Source organism: Xenopus tropicalis, chromosome 3 (genome assembly GCF_000004195.4).
Source record: "Xenopus tropicalis strain Nigerian chromosome 3, UCB_Xtro_10.0, whole genome shotgun sequence".
NCBI classification, from domain to species: Eukaryota; Metazoa; Chordata; class Amphibia; order Anura; family Pipidae; genus Xenopus; species Xenopus tropicalis.
The window spans coordinates 590,348-609,942 of record NC_030679.2 but is presented as its reverse complement, the minus strand read 5'-3'; the positions used below and the strand labels follow the sequence as shown (position 1 = coordinate 609,942).

The window sequence follows — 19,595 nt, the reverse complement described above, 5'->3', positions numbered from 1 at the left end:
CCATCTTGCCCTACTGTCTCCATCTTGCCCTACTGTCTCCATCTTGCCCTACTGTCCCCATCTTGCCCTACTGTCTCCATCTTGCCCTACTGTCTCCATCTTGCCCTACTGTCTCCATCTTGCCCTACTGTCTCCATCTTGTCCTACTGTCCCCATCTTGCCCTACTGTCTCCATCTTGCCCTACTGTCTCCATCTTGTCCTACTGTCCCCATCTTGCCCTACTGTCTCCATCTTGCCCTACTGTCTCCATCTTGCCCTACTGTCTCCATCTTGTCCTACTGTCTCCATCTTGCCCTACTGACTCCATCTTGCCCTACTGTCTCCATCTTGCCCTACTGTCTCCATCTTGCCCTACTGTCTCCATCTTGTCCTACTGTCTCCATCTTGCCCTACTGACTCCATCTTGCCCTACTGTCCCCATCTTGTCCTACTGTCTCCATCTTGCCCTACTGTCCCCATCTTGCCCTACTGTCCCCATCTTGCCCTACTGTCCCCATCTTGCCCTACTGTCTCCATCTTGCCCTACTGTCCCCATCTTGCCCTACTGTCCCCATCTTGTCCTACTGTCTCCATCTTGCCAGTGAAATGCCGACCCCGTACCTTCTCGTAGTCGTGCTGGGTGGGGTGGTGCCCCTTGAACCATTTCTTTATCGATTTATCCTTTAGGGGCCCCAGTATCCCAGAATGCTCGTGGATTTTGGCGAGAGTCGTGGCATCGGGGACCATCTGAACCAGCCCTGGGGGGGGGGGAACCACAGAGCAACATGAAGGGATCTCCGTATCCCCCTGATCTACGCGCCGCTGTATGTGTTGGCGCCATAGTGTTAGGGCTGCCTGGGGGTTACATGTAATACTCAGAGTACCATATCTCCTGCTATATGTTGACTGGGGGCTACGCCTGTACTATATACTGACTGGGGCCCCAGATAATGATGGGAGTACCATCTCCTGTACTATATACAGACTGGGGCCCCAGATAGGAGTACCATCTCCTGTACTATATGCTAGTTGGGGGTTAAAGATGAAGGTGTTTGGTACCAAGTCCTATGCTAGACTTTTGCTGAAAGGGAATGGGGGGGTGGAATTCATTGTATATCTTGCCCTGCACTGGGAGACCCTGTCCCACCCTATCTGCCCCACAGTCTCTGCCCCACAGTATCTGCCCCACAGTATCTGCCCCATAGTCTCTGCCCCACAGTCTCTGCCCCACAGTATCTGCCCCACAGTATCTGCCCCACCCTATCTGCCCCTCCCTATCTGCCCCACAGTCTCTGCCCCACAGTATCTGCCCCAGCAGGCAACGCACCTTGGTTCTGCCCAGTAGCGAGGCACCTGTATGTGATCATTCTCAGGTCCAAACCTTCATGGAGCCAAATTCTGTCGATGAGCCCAACAATCTGCAGAACCAACATGTCCTGACGGAGGTCGTCCCCGAGCTTTACAAAGGGAGGATCATGTCAATGCAATTACCCTAATTACCCCCCCCCAAATGGATGGGGCACTAAGCCAACCCTCGAGGGTAATTTCACCCAAAGCCGTGTCTGTGCCTTTCTGTTCCCTGGTTCCGACTCGAGTCAGGTTCCCGACTTCAGAAACCACAGATTTTGGCTGAACTTCCCCTTTAATCCTGGGGTTACAGCCCTGCATTCTGGGCGTCGGCCTGATGAACTAAAGTAGGAAAATACCTTGAAAATCACATTGATCTTCTGCCCAAGGGGGTCGGCGCTGAGGAAGGAGATTTTCAGAGGAGAAGCGTTGGACTTAAAGAACGAACAAGCCTGGGGGTGGAGAACTGGTTTGTTACTGGTTCCTTACTGGTTTGTTACTGGCTCATTGCTGGTTAGTTACTGGCTCGTTACTGGTTCCTTACTGGTTCCTTACTGGCTCATTGCTGGTTAGTTACTGGCTCGTTACTGGTTCCTTACTGGTTCCTTACTGGCTCATTGCTGGTTAGTTACTGGCTCGTTACTGGTTCCTTACTGGTTAGTTACTGGTTTGTTACTGGCTCATTGCTGGTTAGTTACTGACTCGTTACTGGTTCCTTACTGGTTAGTTACTGGTTTGTTACTGGCTCATTGCTGGTTAGTTACTGACTCGTTACTGGTTCCTTACTGGTTAGTTACTGGTTTGTTACTGGCTCATTGCTGGTTAGTTACTGGCTCGTTACTGGTTCCTTACTGGTTCCTTACTGGCTCATTGCTGGTTAGTTACTGGCTCGTTACTGGTTCCTTACTGGTTAGTTACTGGTTAGTTACTGGTTTGTTACTGGCTCGTTACTGGTTCCTTACTGGTTAGTTACTGGTTTGTTACTGGCTCGTTGCTGGTTAGTTACTGGCTCGTTGCTGGTTAGTTACTGGCTCGTTACTGGTTAGTTATGGGTTCCTTACTGGTTAGTTACTAGTTAGTTACTGGCTTGATACTGGTTAGTTACTGGCTCGTTACTGGTTAGTTATGGGTTCCTTACTGGTTAGTTACTAGTTAGTTACTGGCTCGTTACTGGTTAGTTACTTGTTAGTTACTGGCTCATTAATGGTTCATTACTGGTTGGTTACTGGTTAGTTACTGGCTCATTAATGGTTCATTACTGGTTCGTTACTGGTTAGAAATGGTTAGTGGGATTCTGGGGGGGCGGCGGGAGGAAGATTCAGCCCAGTGACCTTCAGCCTCGCGATGCGACACAATTATAAGTGGGGCCCCTGTGACTCTTTGGGGGGCACCTTCTTACAATCGCTAGAATTAATACCCCTGAAAATAAGCCCCAGACTCACCCCGGGGTCGATCCCTCTGACTATAATGGCCGGGTCCTGCGGGAGGCGACAGACCTGCACTTCTTGAAAGAACTGTTCTAATTGGTGCAGATTTGATTGAAGGGTCTCCTGTTGGAAATGAAAGGGGGGGATTAACCAACCGTACCAGCTAATAATTGTATTGCCCCCCCCCAATAACTTGCACCCTCCCCAGGTACTGGGGGCACAGAGCCAAGGGGCAGGGTACTCGGGGCACAAAGCCAAGGGGCTAAGGGAACTTGGGGCACAAAGCCAAGTGGCTAAGGGAACTGGGGGCACAGAGCCAAGGGGCTAAGGGAACTGGGGGCACAGAGCCAAGGGGCAGGGTACTGGGGCACAGAGCCAAGTGGCTAAGGGTACTGGGGGCACAGAGCCAAAGGGGCAGGGTACTGGGGGCACAGAGCCAAGGGGAAGGGTACTGGGGGCACAAAGCCAAGGGGCAGGGTACTGGGGGCACAAAGCCAAGGGGGCAGGGTACTGGGGGCACAGAGCCAAGGGGCAGGGTACTGGGGGCACAAAGCCAAGGGGCAGGGTACTGGGGGCACAGAGCCAAGTGGCTAAGGGTACTGGGGGCACAGAGCCAAGGGGCAGGGTACTGGGGGCACAGAGCCAAGGGGCAGGGTACTGGGGCACAGAGCCAAGGGGCAGGGTACTGGGGCACAGAGCCAAGGGGCAGGGTACTGGGGGCACAGAGCCAAGGGGCAGGGTACTGGGGGCACAGAGCCAAGGGGCAGGGTACTGGGGGCACAGAGCCAAGGGGCAGGGTACTGGGGGCACAAAGCCAAGGGACTACTAATGGTCTAATAGTCGGTGCCCAGGTTGGAGCCAATGTGAATGAGGAGACACAGAATCTCAGGTACTTGGCGCCTTTACCCACAGGACTGGGCCACAGGGGAGACACTCTAAAGGCTTTTTCCCTTCTAATAAACAGAGCGACTTTGATTGGAGAATGGCGGGGATGAAAGGCGGGGGAGTCGGCCATTTGCATGAGACTCGGGGCCCCCCGGGCCCCCCATTGTTGCTACACAGGGAACACGACAAAAGATCATTCCATTGAACCGGAGATAAAACAAGAAGCAGCGCAAAGAGCCGACCCCCCCGGGACCCCCCCAGACGCCAAATCGCTTTCAAATTCTCCTCATTCCAGAACTTCTGAGACCCAAACCTTCCAGTTGTTTCTATGACGAGGGCGCAACGACCTTCATCCGCCGGTACTGCCGTAACCCATTCATGCCCAGGCCTACCCACATACTGGGCACCGGGGTGGCACTACGGGTATCAATCGTCACCTAGGCAACCAGCAATGGCCCATTTGGCCCAATAAAGCGCCATGAACTGTCCTTGGCCCCCAAGTATCTCAGAGGGGCCCTTTGGGGATATTTCCCCCCTCAGTTTCCTGAGGTTCAAGTCAGGAAATAACTTAAAAAAGGTAAAAGTTTGCCCCGGGCTAGTAACCCTTAGCAACCAATAATAACAGCCGATCCATCATCGCCTCCTGCTGATTGGTCTCTTTGGGTAATTAGTCTTGTAGCAAACTTTACCCCCTATGAATATTCAAATGAAATAATCTGGGCGGGGCAGGGTAATAATAGGGGGGACGGAGGCTTCTGGGGGCTCAGAAGGACCCTGATAGATTTGGGGTGCTTTTATTCTGTGCCATTGATCTTAGAGTTTGGGGGGTGAGAGGGAATGAGCAATTGCCAGGTGGGATAAAAAGTGGGGGATGATGATGACACCCCCTTACTCGCCCTCTTACTTACCCCTTACTGCCCCCTTACCCGTCCCCTTACTCGCCCCCCTTACTCGCCCCCTTTCTCACTCCCTCACTGCCCCCTTACTCGCCCCCTTACTCGCCCCGTACTGCCCCCTTACTTACCCCCTTACTGCCTCCTTACTCGCCCCCTTACTGCCCCCTTACTCGCCCCCTTACTCACCCCCTTACTCGCCCGCTTACCCACCCCCTTACTGTCCCCCTTACTCACCCTCTTACTCGCCCCCTTACGCGCCCCCTTACTCGCCCCCTTACTGCCCCCCTTACTCAACCCCTTACTCACCCCCTTACTTGCCCCCTTACTGCCCCCTTACTCGCCAGCTTACCCACCCCCTTACTGCCCCCCTTACTCACCCTCTTACTCGCCCCCTTACTGCCCCCCTTACTCACCCCCTTACTGCCCCCTTACTCGCCCGCTTGCCCACCCCCTTACTGCCCCCCTTACTCACCCTCTTACTCGCCCCCTTACGCACCCCCTTACTGCACCCCTTACTCAACCCCTTACTCGCCCCCTTACCCGCCCCCTTACTCGCCCCCCTTACTCGCCCCTTTCTCACTCCCTTACTCACCCCCTTACTGCCCCCTTACTCGCCCCCTTACTGCCCCCTTACTCGCCCCGTACTGCCCCCTTACTTACCCCCTTACTGCCTCCTTACTCGCCCCCTTACTGCCCCCTTTCTCGCCTGCTTACCCACCCCCTTACTGCCCCCTTACTCACCCCTTACTCGCCCCCTTACTGCCCCCCTTACTCAACCCCTTACTCGCCCCCTTACTCGCCTCCCTTACTCGCCCCCTTTCTCACTCCCTTACTCACCCCCTTATTCGCCCCCTTACTGCCCCTTACTCGCCCCCGTACTGCCCCCTTACTTACCCCCTTACTGCCTCCTTACTGCCCCCTTTCTCGCCCGCTTACCCACCCCCTTACTGCCCCCCTTACTCACCCCCTTACTTGCCCCCTTACTGCCCCCCTTACTCAACCCCTTACTCACCCCCTTACTTGCCCCCTTACTGCCCCTTACTCGCCCGCTTACCCACCCCCTTACTGCCCCCTTACTCACCCGCTTACCCACCCCCTTACTGCCCCCCTTACTCACCCTCTTACTCGCCCCCTTACGCACCCCCTTACTCGCCCCCCTTACTCAAACCCCTTACTCGCCCCCTTACCCGCCCCCTTTCTCACTCCCTTACTGCCCCCTTACTCACCCCCTTACTGCCCCTTACTCGCCCCCGTACTGCCCCCTTACTTACCCCCTTACTGCCTCCTTACTCGCCCCCTTACTGCCCCCTTACTCGCCCGCTTACCCACCCCCTTTCTGCCCCCCTTACTCACCCCCTTACTTGCCCCCTTACTCACCCCCTTACTGCCCCCCTTACTCGCCCCCTTACTGCACCCCTTACTGCCTCCTTACTCACCCCCTTACTGCCCCCCTTACCCACCCCCTTACTCACCCTCTTACTCGCCCCCTTACTGCCCCCTTACCCGCCCCCTTACTTGCCCCCTTACTCACCCCCTTACTGCCCCCTTACCCGCCCCCTTACTCGCCCCCTTACTCGCCCGCTTACCCACCCCCTTACTGCCCCCCTTACTTGCCCCCCTAACTCACCCCCTTACTCGCTCCCTTACTCACCCCCTTGCTTGCCCGCTTACCCACCCCCTTACTCGCCCCCTTACTCACCCCCTTGCTTGCCTCCTTACCTACCCCTTTATTGCCCCCCTTACTGCCCCCCTTACCCACCCCCTTACTGCCCCCATACTGCCCCCTTACTTACCCCCTTACTGCCTCCTTACTTGCCCCCTTACTGCCCCCTTACTCGCCCGCTTACCCACCCCCTTACTGCCCCCCTTACTTGCCCCCGTACTGCCCCTTATTTACCCCTTACTGCCTCCTTACTCGCCCCTTTACTGGCCCGCTTACCCACCCCCTTACTGCCCCCCTTACTCACCCTCTTACTCGCCCCCTTACGTACCCCCTTACTCGCCCCCTTACTGCCCCCCTTACTCACCCCCTTACTCACCCCCTTACTGCCCCCTTACTCGCCCCCTTACTCGCCCCCTTACTGCCCCCCTTACTCAACCCCTTACTTGCCCCCTTACTGCCCCCCTTACTCAACCCCTTACTCACCCCCTTACTTGCCCCCTTACTGCCCCCTTACTTGCCCGCTTACCCACCCCCTTACTGCCCCCCTTACTCACGCCGCTTACCCACCCCCTTACTGCCCCCCTTACTCACCCTCTTACTCGCCCCCCTTACGCACCCCCTTACTCGCCCCCCTTACTCAACCCTTACTCGCCCCCTTACCCGCCCCCTTTCTCACTCCCTTACTGCCCCCTTACTCACCCCCTTACTGCCCCTTACTCGCCCCCGTACTGCCCCCTTACTTACCCCCTTACTGCCTCCTTACTCGCCCCCTTACTGCCCCCTTACTCGCCCGCTTACCCACCCCCTTTCTGCCCCCCTTACTCACCCCCTTACTCACCCCCTTACTGCCCCCCTTACTCGCCCCCTTACTGCACCCCTTACTGCCTCCTTACTCACCCCCTTACTGCCCCCCTTACCCACCCCCTTACTCACCCTCTTACTCGCCCCCTTACTGCCCCCCTTACTCACCCCCTTACTCGCCCCCTTACTGCCCCCCTTACTGCCCCCTTACCCGCCCCCTTACTCGCCCCCTTACTCGCCCGCTTACCCACCCCCTTACTGCCCCCTTACTTGCCCCCCTAACTCACCCCCTTACTCGCTCCCTTACTCACCCCCTTGCTTGCCCGCTTACCCACCCCCTTACTCGCCCCCTTACTCACCCCCTTGCTTGCCTCCTTACCTACCCCTTTATTGCCCCCCTTACTGCCCCCCTTACCCACCCCCTTACTGCCCCCATACTGCCCCCTTACTTACCCCCTTACTGCCTCCTTACTTGCCCCCTTACTGCCCCCTTACTCGCCCGCTTACCCACCCCCTTACTGCCCCCCTTACTTGCCCCCGTACTGCCCCCTTATTTACCCCTTACTGCCTCCTTACTCGCCCCTTTACTGGCCCGCTTACCCACCCCCTTACTGCCCCCCTTACTCACCCTCTTACTCGCCCCCTTACGTACCCCCTTACTCGCCCCCCTTACTGCCCCCCTTACTCACCCTCTTACTCGCCCCCTTACTCACCCCCTTACTGCCCCCTTACTCGCCCCCTTACTGCCCCCCTTACTGCCCCCTTACTCGCCCCCTTACCCGCCCCCTTACTCACCCCCTTACTGCCCCCTTCCTGCCCCCTTACTGCCCCTTACCCACCCCCTTACTCCCCTCCTTACTCACCCCTTACTGCCCCCTTACCCACCCCCTTACTGCCCCCCTTACTCACCCTCTTACTCGCCCCCTTACTGCCCCCCTTACTCACCCTCTTACTCGCCCCCTTACTCACCCCCTTACTCACCCCCTTACTCGCCCCCTTACTGCCCCCCTTACTCGCCCCCTTACTGCCCCCTTACTCGCCCCCTTACTGCCCCCTTACTCACCCCCTTACTGCCCCCTTCCTGCCCCCTTACTCACCCCCTTACCCACCCCCTTACTGCCCCCTTACTCGCCCCCTTACTGCCCCCTTACTGCCCCCTTACTCACCCCTTACTGCCCCCTTCCTGCCCCCCTTACTGCCCCCCTTACCCACCCCCTTACTGCCCCCCTTACCCACCCCCTTACTGCCCCCCTTACTCACCCCCTTACTGCCCCCCTTACCCACCCCCTTACTGCCCCGCCCCCCAGGGCCGCTATAATAACCGCCTCCATGTATTTAATGAAGATCTGAAGTGACATAAAGTGGTTACTTAGTAACAAGCTCCCGGCTCGTTTGTTCTTCCCGCAGCGAAGTCGCTCGTTTATGATAACGAGACGCCGCAAACCCTCTGATTGTGTCGGTTTAAAGGGCAAGTACAACTGCCTATAATATATATATATACTGCCCCATCCCTGCTGCTAATTACATGGCTAATTACTGGGTGTGATGCAGACTGCAGGGATTTCTGTGCAGCCATGTTTAACTTGGCCTTTAAACCCAACCCGCAGCGTTTATCCCATGAATGAGCCCCAATCTCCAGCCCTTGGCCCAATACAGAGCCCCCTTGGCCAGTGAGTCGGGCAGGGAAAGCCCTTGGCCCAATACAGAGCCCCCTTGGCCAGTGAGTCGGGCAGGGAAAGCCCTTGGCCCAATACAGAGCCACCTTGGCCAGTGAGTCGGGCAGGGAAAGCCCTTGGCCCAATACAGAGCCCCCTTGGCCAGTGAGTCGGGCAGGGAAAGCCCTTGGCCAGTGAGTCGGGCAGGGAAAGCCCTTGGCCCAATACAGAGCCCCTTTGGCCAGTGAGTCGGGCAGGGAAAGCCCTTGGCCCAATACAGAGCCCCCTTGGCCAGTGAGTCGGGAAGGGAAAGCCCTTGGCCCAATACAGAGCCCCGTTGGCCAGTGAGTCGGGCAGGGAAAGCCCTTGGCCCAATACAGAGCCCCCTTGGCCAGTGAGTCGGGCAGGGAAAGCCCTTGGCCCAATACAGAGCCCCCTTGGCCAGTGAGTCGGGCAGGGAAAGCCCTTGGCCCAATAAAGAGCCCCCTTGGCCAGTGAGTCGGGCAGGGAAAGCCCTTGGCCCAATACAGAGCCCCCTTGGCCAGTGAGTCGGGCAGGGAAAGCCCTTGGCCCAATACAGAGCCCCCTTGGCCAGTGAGTCGGGCAGGGAAAGCCCTTGGCCCAATACAGAGCCCCCTTGGCCAGTGAGTCGGGCAGGGAAAGCCCTTGGCCCAATACAGAGCCCCCTAGGCCAGTGAGTCGGGCAGGGAAAGCCCTTGGCACAATACAGAGCCCCCTTGGCCAGTGAGTCGGGCAGGGAAAGCCCTTGGCACAGAGTGGGCACAGAGTGGGCACAGGGCACAGACCTGGCGCTTGGCGTCGGGGGATTTCTTCACTCTCCCAGCGATGCCCCCCAGGAGGCCGATCAGCCGTTTCTGTTTGTGGAATTCGCCATTCAGAGCTTTCCCGGCGCCGAACTGCAGCGCGGCCAGAACCTTCCTGTACAAAGCGCCGTAATGAGGCTCCGTCTGAGCCACTGTGAGAAGCCTAAAGGGTTAATAGTCATTCCCATGTCACACGGGAGAGAAAGTCACTAACGAGGCCGAAAGTGTCCGACCTTATTAGCAGCAAAGCCAAGAAATGCCCCCCAGCCCCCAAACCTGCAGCCCCCCAGCCCCCCAAACCTACAGCCCCCCAGCCTCACAGACCTACAGCCCCCCAGCCTCCCAAACCTACAGCCTCACAGACCTACAGCCCCCCAGCCTCCCAAACCTAAAGCCCCCCAGCCTCACAGACCTACAGCCCCCCAGCCTCCCAAACCTACAGCCCCCAGCCTCACAGACCTACAGCCCCCCAACCTCACAGACCTACAGCCCCCAAGCCCCCCAAATCTACAGCCCCCCAGCCTCACAGACCTACAGCCCCCCAACCTCACAGACCTACAGCCCCCCAAACCTACAGCCCCCCAGCCTCACAGACCTACAGCCCCCCAGCCTCCCAAACCTACAGCCTCACAGACCTACAGCCCCCCAGCCTCCCAAACCTAAAGCCCCCCAGCCTCACAGACCTACAGCCCCCCAGCCTCCCAAACCTACAGCCCCCCAGCCTCACAGACCTACAGCCCCCAACCTCACAGACCTACAGCCCCCAAGCCCCCCAAATCTACAGCCCCCCAGCCTCACAGACCTACAGCCCCCCAACCTCACAGACCTACAGCCCCCCAAACCTACAGCCCCCCAGCCTCACAGACCTACAGCCCCCCAGCCTCCCAAACCTACAGCCTCACAGACCTACAGCCCCCCAGCCTCCCAAACCTAAAGCCCCCCAGCCTCACAGACCTACAGCCCCCCAGCCTCCCAAACCTACAGCCCCCCAGCCTCACAGACCTACAGCCCCCAGTCTCCCATCCCTCCAGCCTCCAGGGTAAGATGGGGACAGTAGGGCAAGATGGAGACAGTAGGACAAGATGGAGACAGTAGGGCAAGATGGAGACAGTAGGGCAAGATGGGGACAGTAGGGCAAGATGGAGACAGTAGGGCAAGATGGGGACAGTAGGGCAAAATGGGGACAGTAGGGCAAGATGGAGACAGTAGGGCAAAATGGGGACAGTAGGGCAAGATGGGGACAGTAGGGCAAGATAGGGACAGTAGGGCAAAATGGGGACAGTAGGGCAAGATGGAGACAGTAGGGCAAAATGGGGACAGTAGGGCAAGATGGGGACAGTAGGGCAAGATAGGGACAGTAGGGCAAGATAGGGACAGTAGGACAAGATGGAGACAGTAGGGCAAAATGGGGACAGTAGGGCAAGATGGGGACAGTAGGGCAAGATAGGGACAGTAGGGCAAGATAGGGACAGTAGGGCAAGATGGAGACAGTAGGGCAAGATGGAGACAGTAGGGCAAAATGGGGACAGTAGGGCAAGATGGAGACAGTAGGGCAAAATGGGGACAGTAGGGCAAGATGGGGACAGTAGGGCAAGATAGGGACAGTAGGGCAAGATAGGGACAGTAGGGCAAGATGGAGACAGTAGGGCAAGATGGAGACAGTAGGGCAAGATGGAGACAGTAGGGCAAAATGGGGACAGTAGGGCAAGATGGGGACAGTAGGGCAAGATAGGGACAGTAGGGCAAGATAGGGACAGTAGGGCAAGATGGAGACAGTAGGGCAAGATGGAGACAGTAGGGCAAGATGGAGACAGTAGGGCAAGATGGGGGCAGTAGGGCAAGATGGAGACAGTAGGGCAAAATGGGGACAGTAGGGCAAGATGGGGACAGTAGGGCAAGATAGGGACAGTAGGGCAAGATAGGGACAGTAGGACAAGATGGAGACAGTAGGGCAAGATGGAGACAGTAGGGCAAGATGGGGACAGTAGGGCAAGATGGGGACAGTAGGGCAAGATGGAGACAGTAGGGCAAGATGGAGACAGTAGGGCAAGATGGGGACAGTAGGGCAAGATGGGGACAGTAGGGCAAGATGGAGACAGTAGGGCAAGATGGGGACAGTAGGGCAAGATGGGGACAGTAGGACAAGATGGAGACAGTAGGGCAAGATGGAGACAGTAGGGCAAGATGGAGACAGTAGGACAAGATGGAGACAGTAGGGCAAGATGGAGACAGTAGGGCAAGATGGAGACAGTAGGACAAGATGGAGACAGTAGGGCAAGATGGAGACAGTAGGATAAGATGGAGACAGTAGGGCAAGATGGGGACAGTAGGGCAAGATGGGGACAGTAGGGCAAGATGGGGACAGTAGGACAAGATGGAGACAGTAGGGCAAGATGGGGACAGTAGGGCAAGATGGAGACAGTAGGACAAGATGGAGACAGTAGGACAAGATGGAGACAGTAGGGCAAGATAGAGACAGTAGGGCAAGATGGGGACAGTAGGGGAAGATGGGGACAGTAGGGCAAGATGGGGACAGTAGGGCAAGATGGGGACAGTAGGGGAAGATGGAGACAGTAGGGCAAGATGGAGACAGTAGGGCAAGATGGAGACAGTAGGGCAAGATGGAGACAGTAGGGCAAGATGGGGACAGTAGGGCAAGATGGGGGCAGTAGGGCAAGATGGGGTCAGTAGGGCAAGATGGAGACAGTAGGGCAAGATGGGGACAGTAGGGCAAGATGGGGACAGTAGGGCAAGATGGGGACAGTAGGGCAAGATGGGGACAGTAGGACAAGATGGAGACAGTAGGGCAAGATGGGGACAGTAGGGCAAGATGGGGACAGTAGGAAAAGATGGAGACAGTAGGGCAAGATGGAGACAGTAGGACAATATGGAGACAGTAGGGCAAGATGGAGACAGTAGGACAAGATGGAGACAGTAGGGCAAGATGGGGACAGTAGGACATGATGGAGACAGTAGGACAAGATGGAGACAGTAGGGCAAGATGGAGACAGTAGGGCAAGATGGAGACAGTAGGGCAAGATGGAGACAGTAGGGCAAGATGGAGACAGTAGGACAAGATGGAGACAGTAGGACAAGATGGAGACAGTAGGACAAGATGGAGACAGTAGGACAAGAGGGGGACAGTAGGGCAAGATGGAGACAGTAGGGCAAGATGGGGACAGTAGGGCAAGATGGAGACAGTAGGACAAGATGGGGACAGAAGAGCAAGATGGGGACAGTAGGACAAGATGGAGACAGTAGGACAAGATGGAGACAGTAGGACAAGATGGAGACAGTAGGACAAGAGGGGGACAGTAGGGCAAGATGGAGACAGTAGGACAAGATGGGGACAGTAGGGCAAGATGGAGACAGTAGGGCAGATGGGGACAGTAGGGCAAGATGGAGACAGTAGGGCAAGATGGAGACAGTAGGGCAAGGAGACAGTAGGGCAAGATGGAGACAGTAGGGCAAGATGGAGACAGTAGGGCAAGGAATGGGGAGCAGTAGGGCAAGATGGGGACAGTAGGGCAAGATGGGGACAGTAGGGCAAGATGGAGACAGTAGGGCAAGATGGAGACAGTAGGGCAAGATGGGGACAGTAGGGCAAGATGGGGACAGTAGGGCAAGATGGGGACAGTAGGACAAGATGGAGACAGTAGGGCAAGATGGGGACAGTAGGGCAAGATGGGGACAGTAGGGCAAGATGGGGACAGTAGGAAAAGATGGAGACAGTAGGGCAAGATGGAGACAGTAGGACAATATGGAGACAGTAGGGGCAAGATGGAGACAGTAGGACAAGATGGAGACAGTAGGGCAAGATGGGGACAGTAAGGACATGATGGAGACAGTAGGACAAGATGGAGACAGTAGGGCAAGATGGAGACAGTAGGGCAAGATGGAGACAGTAGGGCAAGATGGAGAAGGGCAAGATGGAGACAGTAGGACAAGATGGAGACAGTAGGACAAGATGGAGACAGTAGGACAAGATGGAGACAGTAGGACAAGATGGAGACAGTAGGACAAGAGGGGGACAGTAGGGCAAGATGGAGACAGTAGGGCAAGATGGGGACAGTAGGGCAAGATGGAGACAGTAGGACAAGATGGGGACAGAAGAGCAAGATGGGGACAGTAGGACAAGATGGAGACAGTAGGACAAGATGGAGACAGTAGGACAAGATGGAGACAGTAGGACAAGAGGGGGACAGTAGGGCAAGATGGAGACAGTAGGACAAGATGGGGACAGTAGGGCAAGATGGAGACAGTAGGACAAGATGGGGACAGTAGAGCAAGATGGGGACAGTAGGGCAAGATGGAGACAGTAGGGCAAAATGGGGACAGTAGGGCAAGATGGGGACAGTAGGGCAAGATGGGGACAGTAGGACAAGATGGAGACAGTAGGGCAAGATGGAGACAGTAGGGCAAGATGGGGACAGTAGGGCAAGATGGAGACAGTAGGGCAAAATGGAGACAGTAGGGCAAGATGGGGACAATAGGGCAAGATGGGGACAGTAGGACAAGATGGAGACAGTAGGGCAAGATGGAGACAGTAGGACAAGATGGAGACAGTAGGGCAAGATGGAGACAGTAGGACAAGATGGAGACAGTAGGGCAAGATGGGGACAGTAGGACATGATGGAGACAGTAGGACAAGATGGAGACAGTAGGGCAAGATGGAGACAGTAGGGCAAGATGGAGACAGTAGGGCAAAATGGAGACAGTAGGGCAAGATGGGGACAATAGGGCAAGATGGGGACAGTAGGACAAGATGGAGACAGTAGGGCAAGATGGAGACAGTAGGACAAGATGGAGACAGTAGGGCAAGATGGAGACAGTAGGACAAGATGGAGACAGTAGGGCAAGATGGGGACAGTAGGACATGATGGAGACAGTAGGACAAGATGGAGACAGTAGGGCAAGATGGAGACAGTAGGACAAGATGGAGACAGTAGGGCAAGATGGAGACAGTAGGACAAGATGGTGAAACAACTGAAGGCTAATCAGGGTAATTGCAGCTCCACTTGACACAAATGCCCCACAAAAAAGGTTTCACATAGGAATATAACACTAAAAACAGCCCAGTATAATATTTCTATTCCCACAACAGTAGGACTGATACCAGTTTTGAGACATAAAATCCAGCCCAGAGAGCTTGCAATCTAAATGCTGTCGCCTTACCAGAAGAGTCTGTGTGCAACCTGGATGCTCTGCATTGAGCGATGGAGTAAGAGTTTGACCAGAGGGCTGTCCAGGGTCCATTCAAACTTCACAGCCTGGAATGGGAATAAACCATTAGTAGCAGATATTATGGTTCAGACAAAATGGAAGAAACCATTTAGTAGACAGGGGAGCCCTAAGAAGAGTCCATGTGAGTTGCGGGGGTGCCCAGTGGGGAAATCATTCTGCCAGTGACTCACTTGGACGAGTTGGGGCAGAAAGTCCAACAGCTCATCATTGGGCAGTTTCCCGATTTCTCGACAAGCGGTTTCACGGATTCTTTGGTCAGAGAAGCTACGGGGAAATGTACAGAGACAGTCACAATCTGTGTAAAAGCCTCTATAAATATGAGTTTATAAATGGGGGCAAGATATAGGGGTAAGATGGAGACAGTAGGACAAGATGGGGACAGTAGGACAAGATGGAGACAGTAGGGCAAGATGGGGACAGTAGGGCAAGATGGAGACAGTAGGACAAGATGGAGACAGTAGGACAAGATGGGGACAGTAGAACAAGATGGGGACAGTAGGACAAGATGGAGACAGTAGAACAAGATGGAGACAGTAGAACAAGATGGAGACAGTAGGGCAAGATGGGGACAGTAGGCAAGATGGGGACAGTAGGGCAAGATGGGGACAGTAGGGCAAGATGGAGACAGTAGGACAAGATGGAGACAGTAGGACAAGATGGGGACAGTAGAACAAGATGGGGACAGTAGGACAAGATGGAGACAGTAGAACAAGATGGAGACAGTAGGGCAAGATGGGGACAGTAGGCAAGATGGGGACAGTAGGACAAGATGGGGACAGTAGGGCAAGATGGGGACAGTAGGGCAAGATGGGGACAGTGGGGCAAGATGGGGGCAGTAGGGCAAGATGGAGACAGTAGGACAAGATGGGGACAGTAGGACAAGATGGGGACAGTAGGACAAGATGGAGACAGTAGAACAAGATGGAGACAGTAGGGCAAGATGGAGACAGTAGAACAAGATGGGGACAGTAGGGCAAGATGGAGACAGTGGGGCAAGATGATTACAGTAGGAAAGTTATGCCCCAGATGAAGGCTGTATGGTAAAATAGTGACAAAGGGTAAAATGGTAACACTTTGGCCCAAGATGCCAATAACTGAGATTGGGTATAAATTTTTCACCTTGAATTTAATAGAGCCAGACCCTCCGTGGGGTGAGAGAAGGTCCAGTCCCCCAGAACTCGGTACATGGCTGATATAGAGGGGGGATCCCAGCCAGGGGCACTTCCCAACACCAGGGGCAGAATGTTCCTGGGCTTCTTACAGCAGGAGCGATAGTTCCATAGATATTGCTTGTCGGCTTCTGAGAGACTGCGGGAAGGGAAAGGGTAAAGCAAATTGGGTTGGACTCTACTGGACTCACTATTGAATGATACATGAGGCCACTCTCGCACACTCGCTGCACACTCTCGCACACTCGCTGCACACTCTCGCACACTCGTTGCACACTCTCGCACACTCGCTGCACACTCACAGGAGCACGGAATTCCGATGCACCAATATTTCCAGGGAACCCGAAGGATCTTCTAATGGAACATTGGGGGGAACTTGCTCAGGCGCCGGGGGGCTGAACGTCTGGTTCCTTTCTGGTAATTCAACCTGGAAACATGTTAGTGGGTTATGCGAGTGTCAGTGTGAGTGTCTGTGTGAGTGTCAGTGTGAGTGTCAGTGTGAGTGTCAGTGTGAGTGTCAGTGTGAGTGTCAGTGTGAGTGTCAGTGTGTGTGTCTGTGTGAGTGTCTGTGTGAGTGTCAGTGTGAGTCTCTGTGTGAGTGTCAGTGTGAGTGTCAGTGTGAGTAGAAGTGTGTGAGTGTCAGTGTGTGTGTCAGGGGGGCTTTGGCCCATTAGAGCGCATGGGGGGCTTTGGCCCATTAGAGCGCATGGGGGGCTTGGGCCCATTAGAGAGCATGGGGGGCTTTGGCCCATTAGAGCGCATGGGCAGCTTGGGCCTATTAGAGCGCATGGAGGGCTTGGGCCTATTAGAGTGCTTAGAGGGCTTGGGCCCATTAGAGCGCATGGGGGGCGTGGGCCCATTAGAGCGCATAGGGGGCGTGGGCCATTAGAGCGCATGGGGGGCTTGGGCCCATTAGAGTGCATGGGGGGCTTGGACCCATTAGAGTGCATGGGGGGCTTGGGCCCATTAGAGCTCATGGGGGGCTTGGGCCCATTAGAGCGCATGGGCAGCTTGGGCCTATTAGAGCGCATGGAGGGCTTGGGCCTATTAGAGTGCTTAGGGGGCTTGGGCCCATTAGAGCGCATGGGGGGCGTGGGCCCATTAGAGCGCATGGGGGGCGTGGGCCCATTAGAGCGCATGGGGGGCTTGGGCCCATTAGAGTGCATGGGGGGCTTGGACCCATTAGAGTGCATGGGGGGCTTGGGCCCATTAGAGCTCATGGGGGGCTTGGGCCCATTAGAGTGCATGGGGGGCTTGGGCCCATTAGAGTGCATGGGGGGCTTGGGCCCATTAGAGTGCATGGGGGGCTTGGGCCCATTAGAGTGCATGGGGGGGTTGGGCCCATTAGAGCGCATGGGGGCGTGCATGGGGGGGTTGGGCCATTAGAGTGCATTGGGGGCTTGGGCCCATTAGAGCGCATGGGGGGGTTGGGCCCATTAGAGCGCATGGGGGCGTGCATGGGGGGGTTGGGCCATTAGAGCGCATGGGGGGCTTGGGCCCATTAGAGCGCATGGGGGGCTTGGGCCCATTAGAGCGCATGGGGGCGTGCATGGGGGGGGTTTGGGCCATTAGAGTGCATGGGGGGGTTGGGCCTCCTTTCTCCCCCCCAAATAATAGGGTGTTTCTCACAGTAAAACCCCCCTTTATAAATACCCCAATGAGGCGGAGCATTTCCTGGATTTGGGGGATTTATTGCGCTCAGGGGCCCATTTGGGCTACAGCAGAACTCTCCCCCCCCAGGTATTACCGACATTTAGTCACTAATAAAGCCCAATGGGAGGGGCACTTACTCCCAGTCACTCACCTGCACGGTTACAAGCGTCGGTAACGCCTTATCAAATGCCCCCGGGGTAATAACTGGGGGGGGCTCAGCGTGAGAAATCATGTTCAGCAGCATCGGCCCCCCGACCAACCTCCTGTTAAAAACAGCAGTGGGGGGGGGGGGGGGCAAGTACTGTAATTAATTCATTGTCTTGTTTGTAATTACTGCCAATCATACTGGTTAATCTGCTTCATTACAGATACGGCACCAACATTTCCCAGAATGCAATGAGGCAGGGTCACATGGGCCCATGATTAGAGAATGAATCCCTCGTCACAGACTCCATGAAGCTTCCATTAGAGTGTTCTAATCCCGCCCACTGCTTGAGTCACAGACTCCCTGAAGCTTCCATTAGAGTGTTCTAATCCCGCCCACTGCTTGAGTCACAGACTCCCTGAAGCTTCCATTAGAGTGTTCTAATCCCGCCCACTGCTTGAGTCACAGACTCCCTGAAGCTTCCATCAGAGTGTTCTAATCCCGCCCACTGCTTGAGTCACAGACTCCCTGAAGCTTCCATTAGAGTGTTCTAATCCCACCCACTGCTTGAGTCACAGACTCCCTGCCCCTCCCCCTGAAGCCTCCATCAGAGTGTTCTAATCCCACCCACTGCTTGAGTCACAGACTCCCTGAAGCTTCCATTAGAGTGTTCTAATCCCGCCCACTGCTTGAGTCACAGACTCCCTGAAGCTTCCATCAGAGTGTTCTAATCCCGCCCACTGCTTGAGTCACAGACTCCCTGAAGCTTCCATTAGAGTGTTCTAATCCCACCCACTACTTGAGTCACAGACTCCCTGAAGCTTCCATCAGTGTGTTCTAATCCCACCCACTGCTTGAGTCACAGACTCCCTGCCCCTCCCCCTGAAGCCTCCATCAGAGTGTTCTAATCCCACCCACTGATTGAGTCACAGACTCCCTGCCCCTCCCCCTGAAGCCTCCATCAGAGTGTTCTAGTCCCACCCACTGCTTGAGTCACAGACTCCCTGCCCCTCCCCCTGGAAGTTTTAGTTTTGCTTGTTATTTGAGTAAAACAGCGCCGCCCCTTTAATGGATGGGCCCATATCGGGGGGGGGGGGGAGAGGACTTACCCGTGAGAGTAGAGGGGGAGGCAGGACCAGGCCAGATTGGCTGTTGTATTGGATCCATTGTTGATCCCACTGAGTCTCAGAACCAACATGGACTCATAGGGCAGAACCCAGACGGGAATGGGAAATGTGATTCTGGCACAAAAGGGAGAGATACCGGCAGATCCATTATTCTGATTATTATACCCCCAGCCTGTTGGTTGCTATGGGGCATCGGTGGGTCAAAGGCCCCATAGTAACAATAACCTGATCAATATTATCCATTAACTTCCCCGTGTAACAGAAATACATTAAATAATAAATAACTGTCATCTTACACCTCGTCCCACGTCACCAGCGAGAAAAGCGACTGTGTTGCCGGAGCCCCCCGGGACCCCATCTCGGCGCAAAGTCTCCTTCCGGCGTAAATAACCGAGCAACTCAGGGAAAAGGAGCCGATTCTGCAATTAAACATTTATATTGATCATTAAATCTCTTATACATATGGGTAGGAGCTGCCATAGTGTTTCCCTTAGACAGTACAGTATGGGGGTACAGCTTATTGTGTGCCCAGAACATTCCCTCTCTGTATATTTGTATTTATACATATGGGTAGGGGGTGCCATAGTGTTTCCCTTAGACAGTACAGTATGGGGGTACAGCTTATTGTGTGCCCAGAACATTCCCTCTCTGTATATTTGTATTTATACGTATGGGTAGGGGGTGCCATAGTGTTTCCCTTAGACAGTACAGTATGGGGGTACAGCTTATTGGTGTGCCCAGAACATTCCCTCTCTGTATATTTGTATTTATACATATGG

At 55.3% G+C, this 19,595-nt stretch overlaps 1 protein-coding gene across 3 annotated transcripts in view; it reads right to left on the bottom strand.

The window, feature by feature from the left end:
* The window catches only part of pik3c2g (phosphatidylinositol-4-phosphate 3-kinase catalytic subunit type 2 gamma), a 53,932-nt gene that overhangs the window by 13,334 nt on the left and 21,003 nt on the right, over window positions 1-19,595 (bottom strand). For 2 of the 3 annotated variants that reach the window (XM_031898403.1, XM_031898404.1), the window contains exons 12-23: window positions 19,113-19,235; window positions 18,799-18,930; window positions 17,696-17,807; window positions 16,194-16,318; window positions 15,842-16,030; window positions 14,893-14,986; window positions 14,654-14,748; window positions 9,461-9,641; window positions 2,770-2,877; window positions 1,687-1,779; window positions 1,308-1,437; window positions 602-738 (exon numbers count right to left, since the gene is read on the bottom strand). In XM_031898403.1, the coding sequence (XP_031754263.1) occupies window positions 602-738; window positions 1,308-1,437; window positions 1,687-1,779; window positions 2,770-2,877; window positions 9,461-9,641; window positions 14,654-14,748; window positions 14,893-14,986; window positions 15,842-16,030; window positions 16,194-16,318; window positions 17,696-17,807; window positions 18,799-18,930; window positions 19,113-19,235 (1,519 nt within the window). The remainder of the gene's footprint in view (window positions 1-601; window positions 739-1,307; window positions 1,438-1,686; window positions 1,780-2,769; window positions 2,878-9,460; window positions 9,642-14,653; window positions 14,749-14,892; window positions 14,987-15,841; window positions 16,031-16,193; window positions 16,319-17,695; window positions 17,808-18,798; window positions 18,931-19,112; window positions 19,236-19,595) is intronic. The other variant, XM_031898405.1, reaches the window with a different exon arrangement.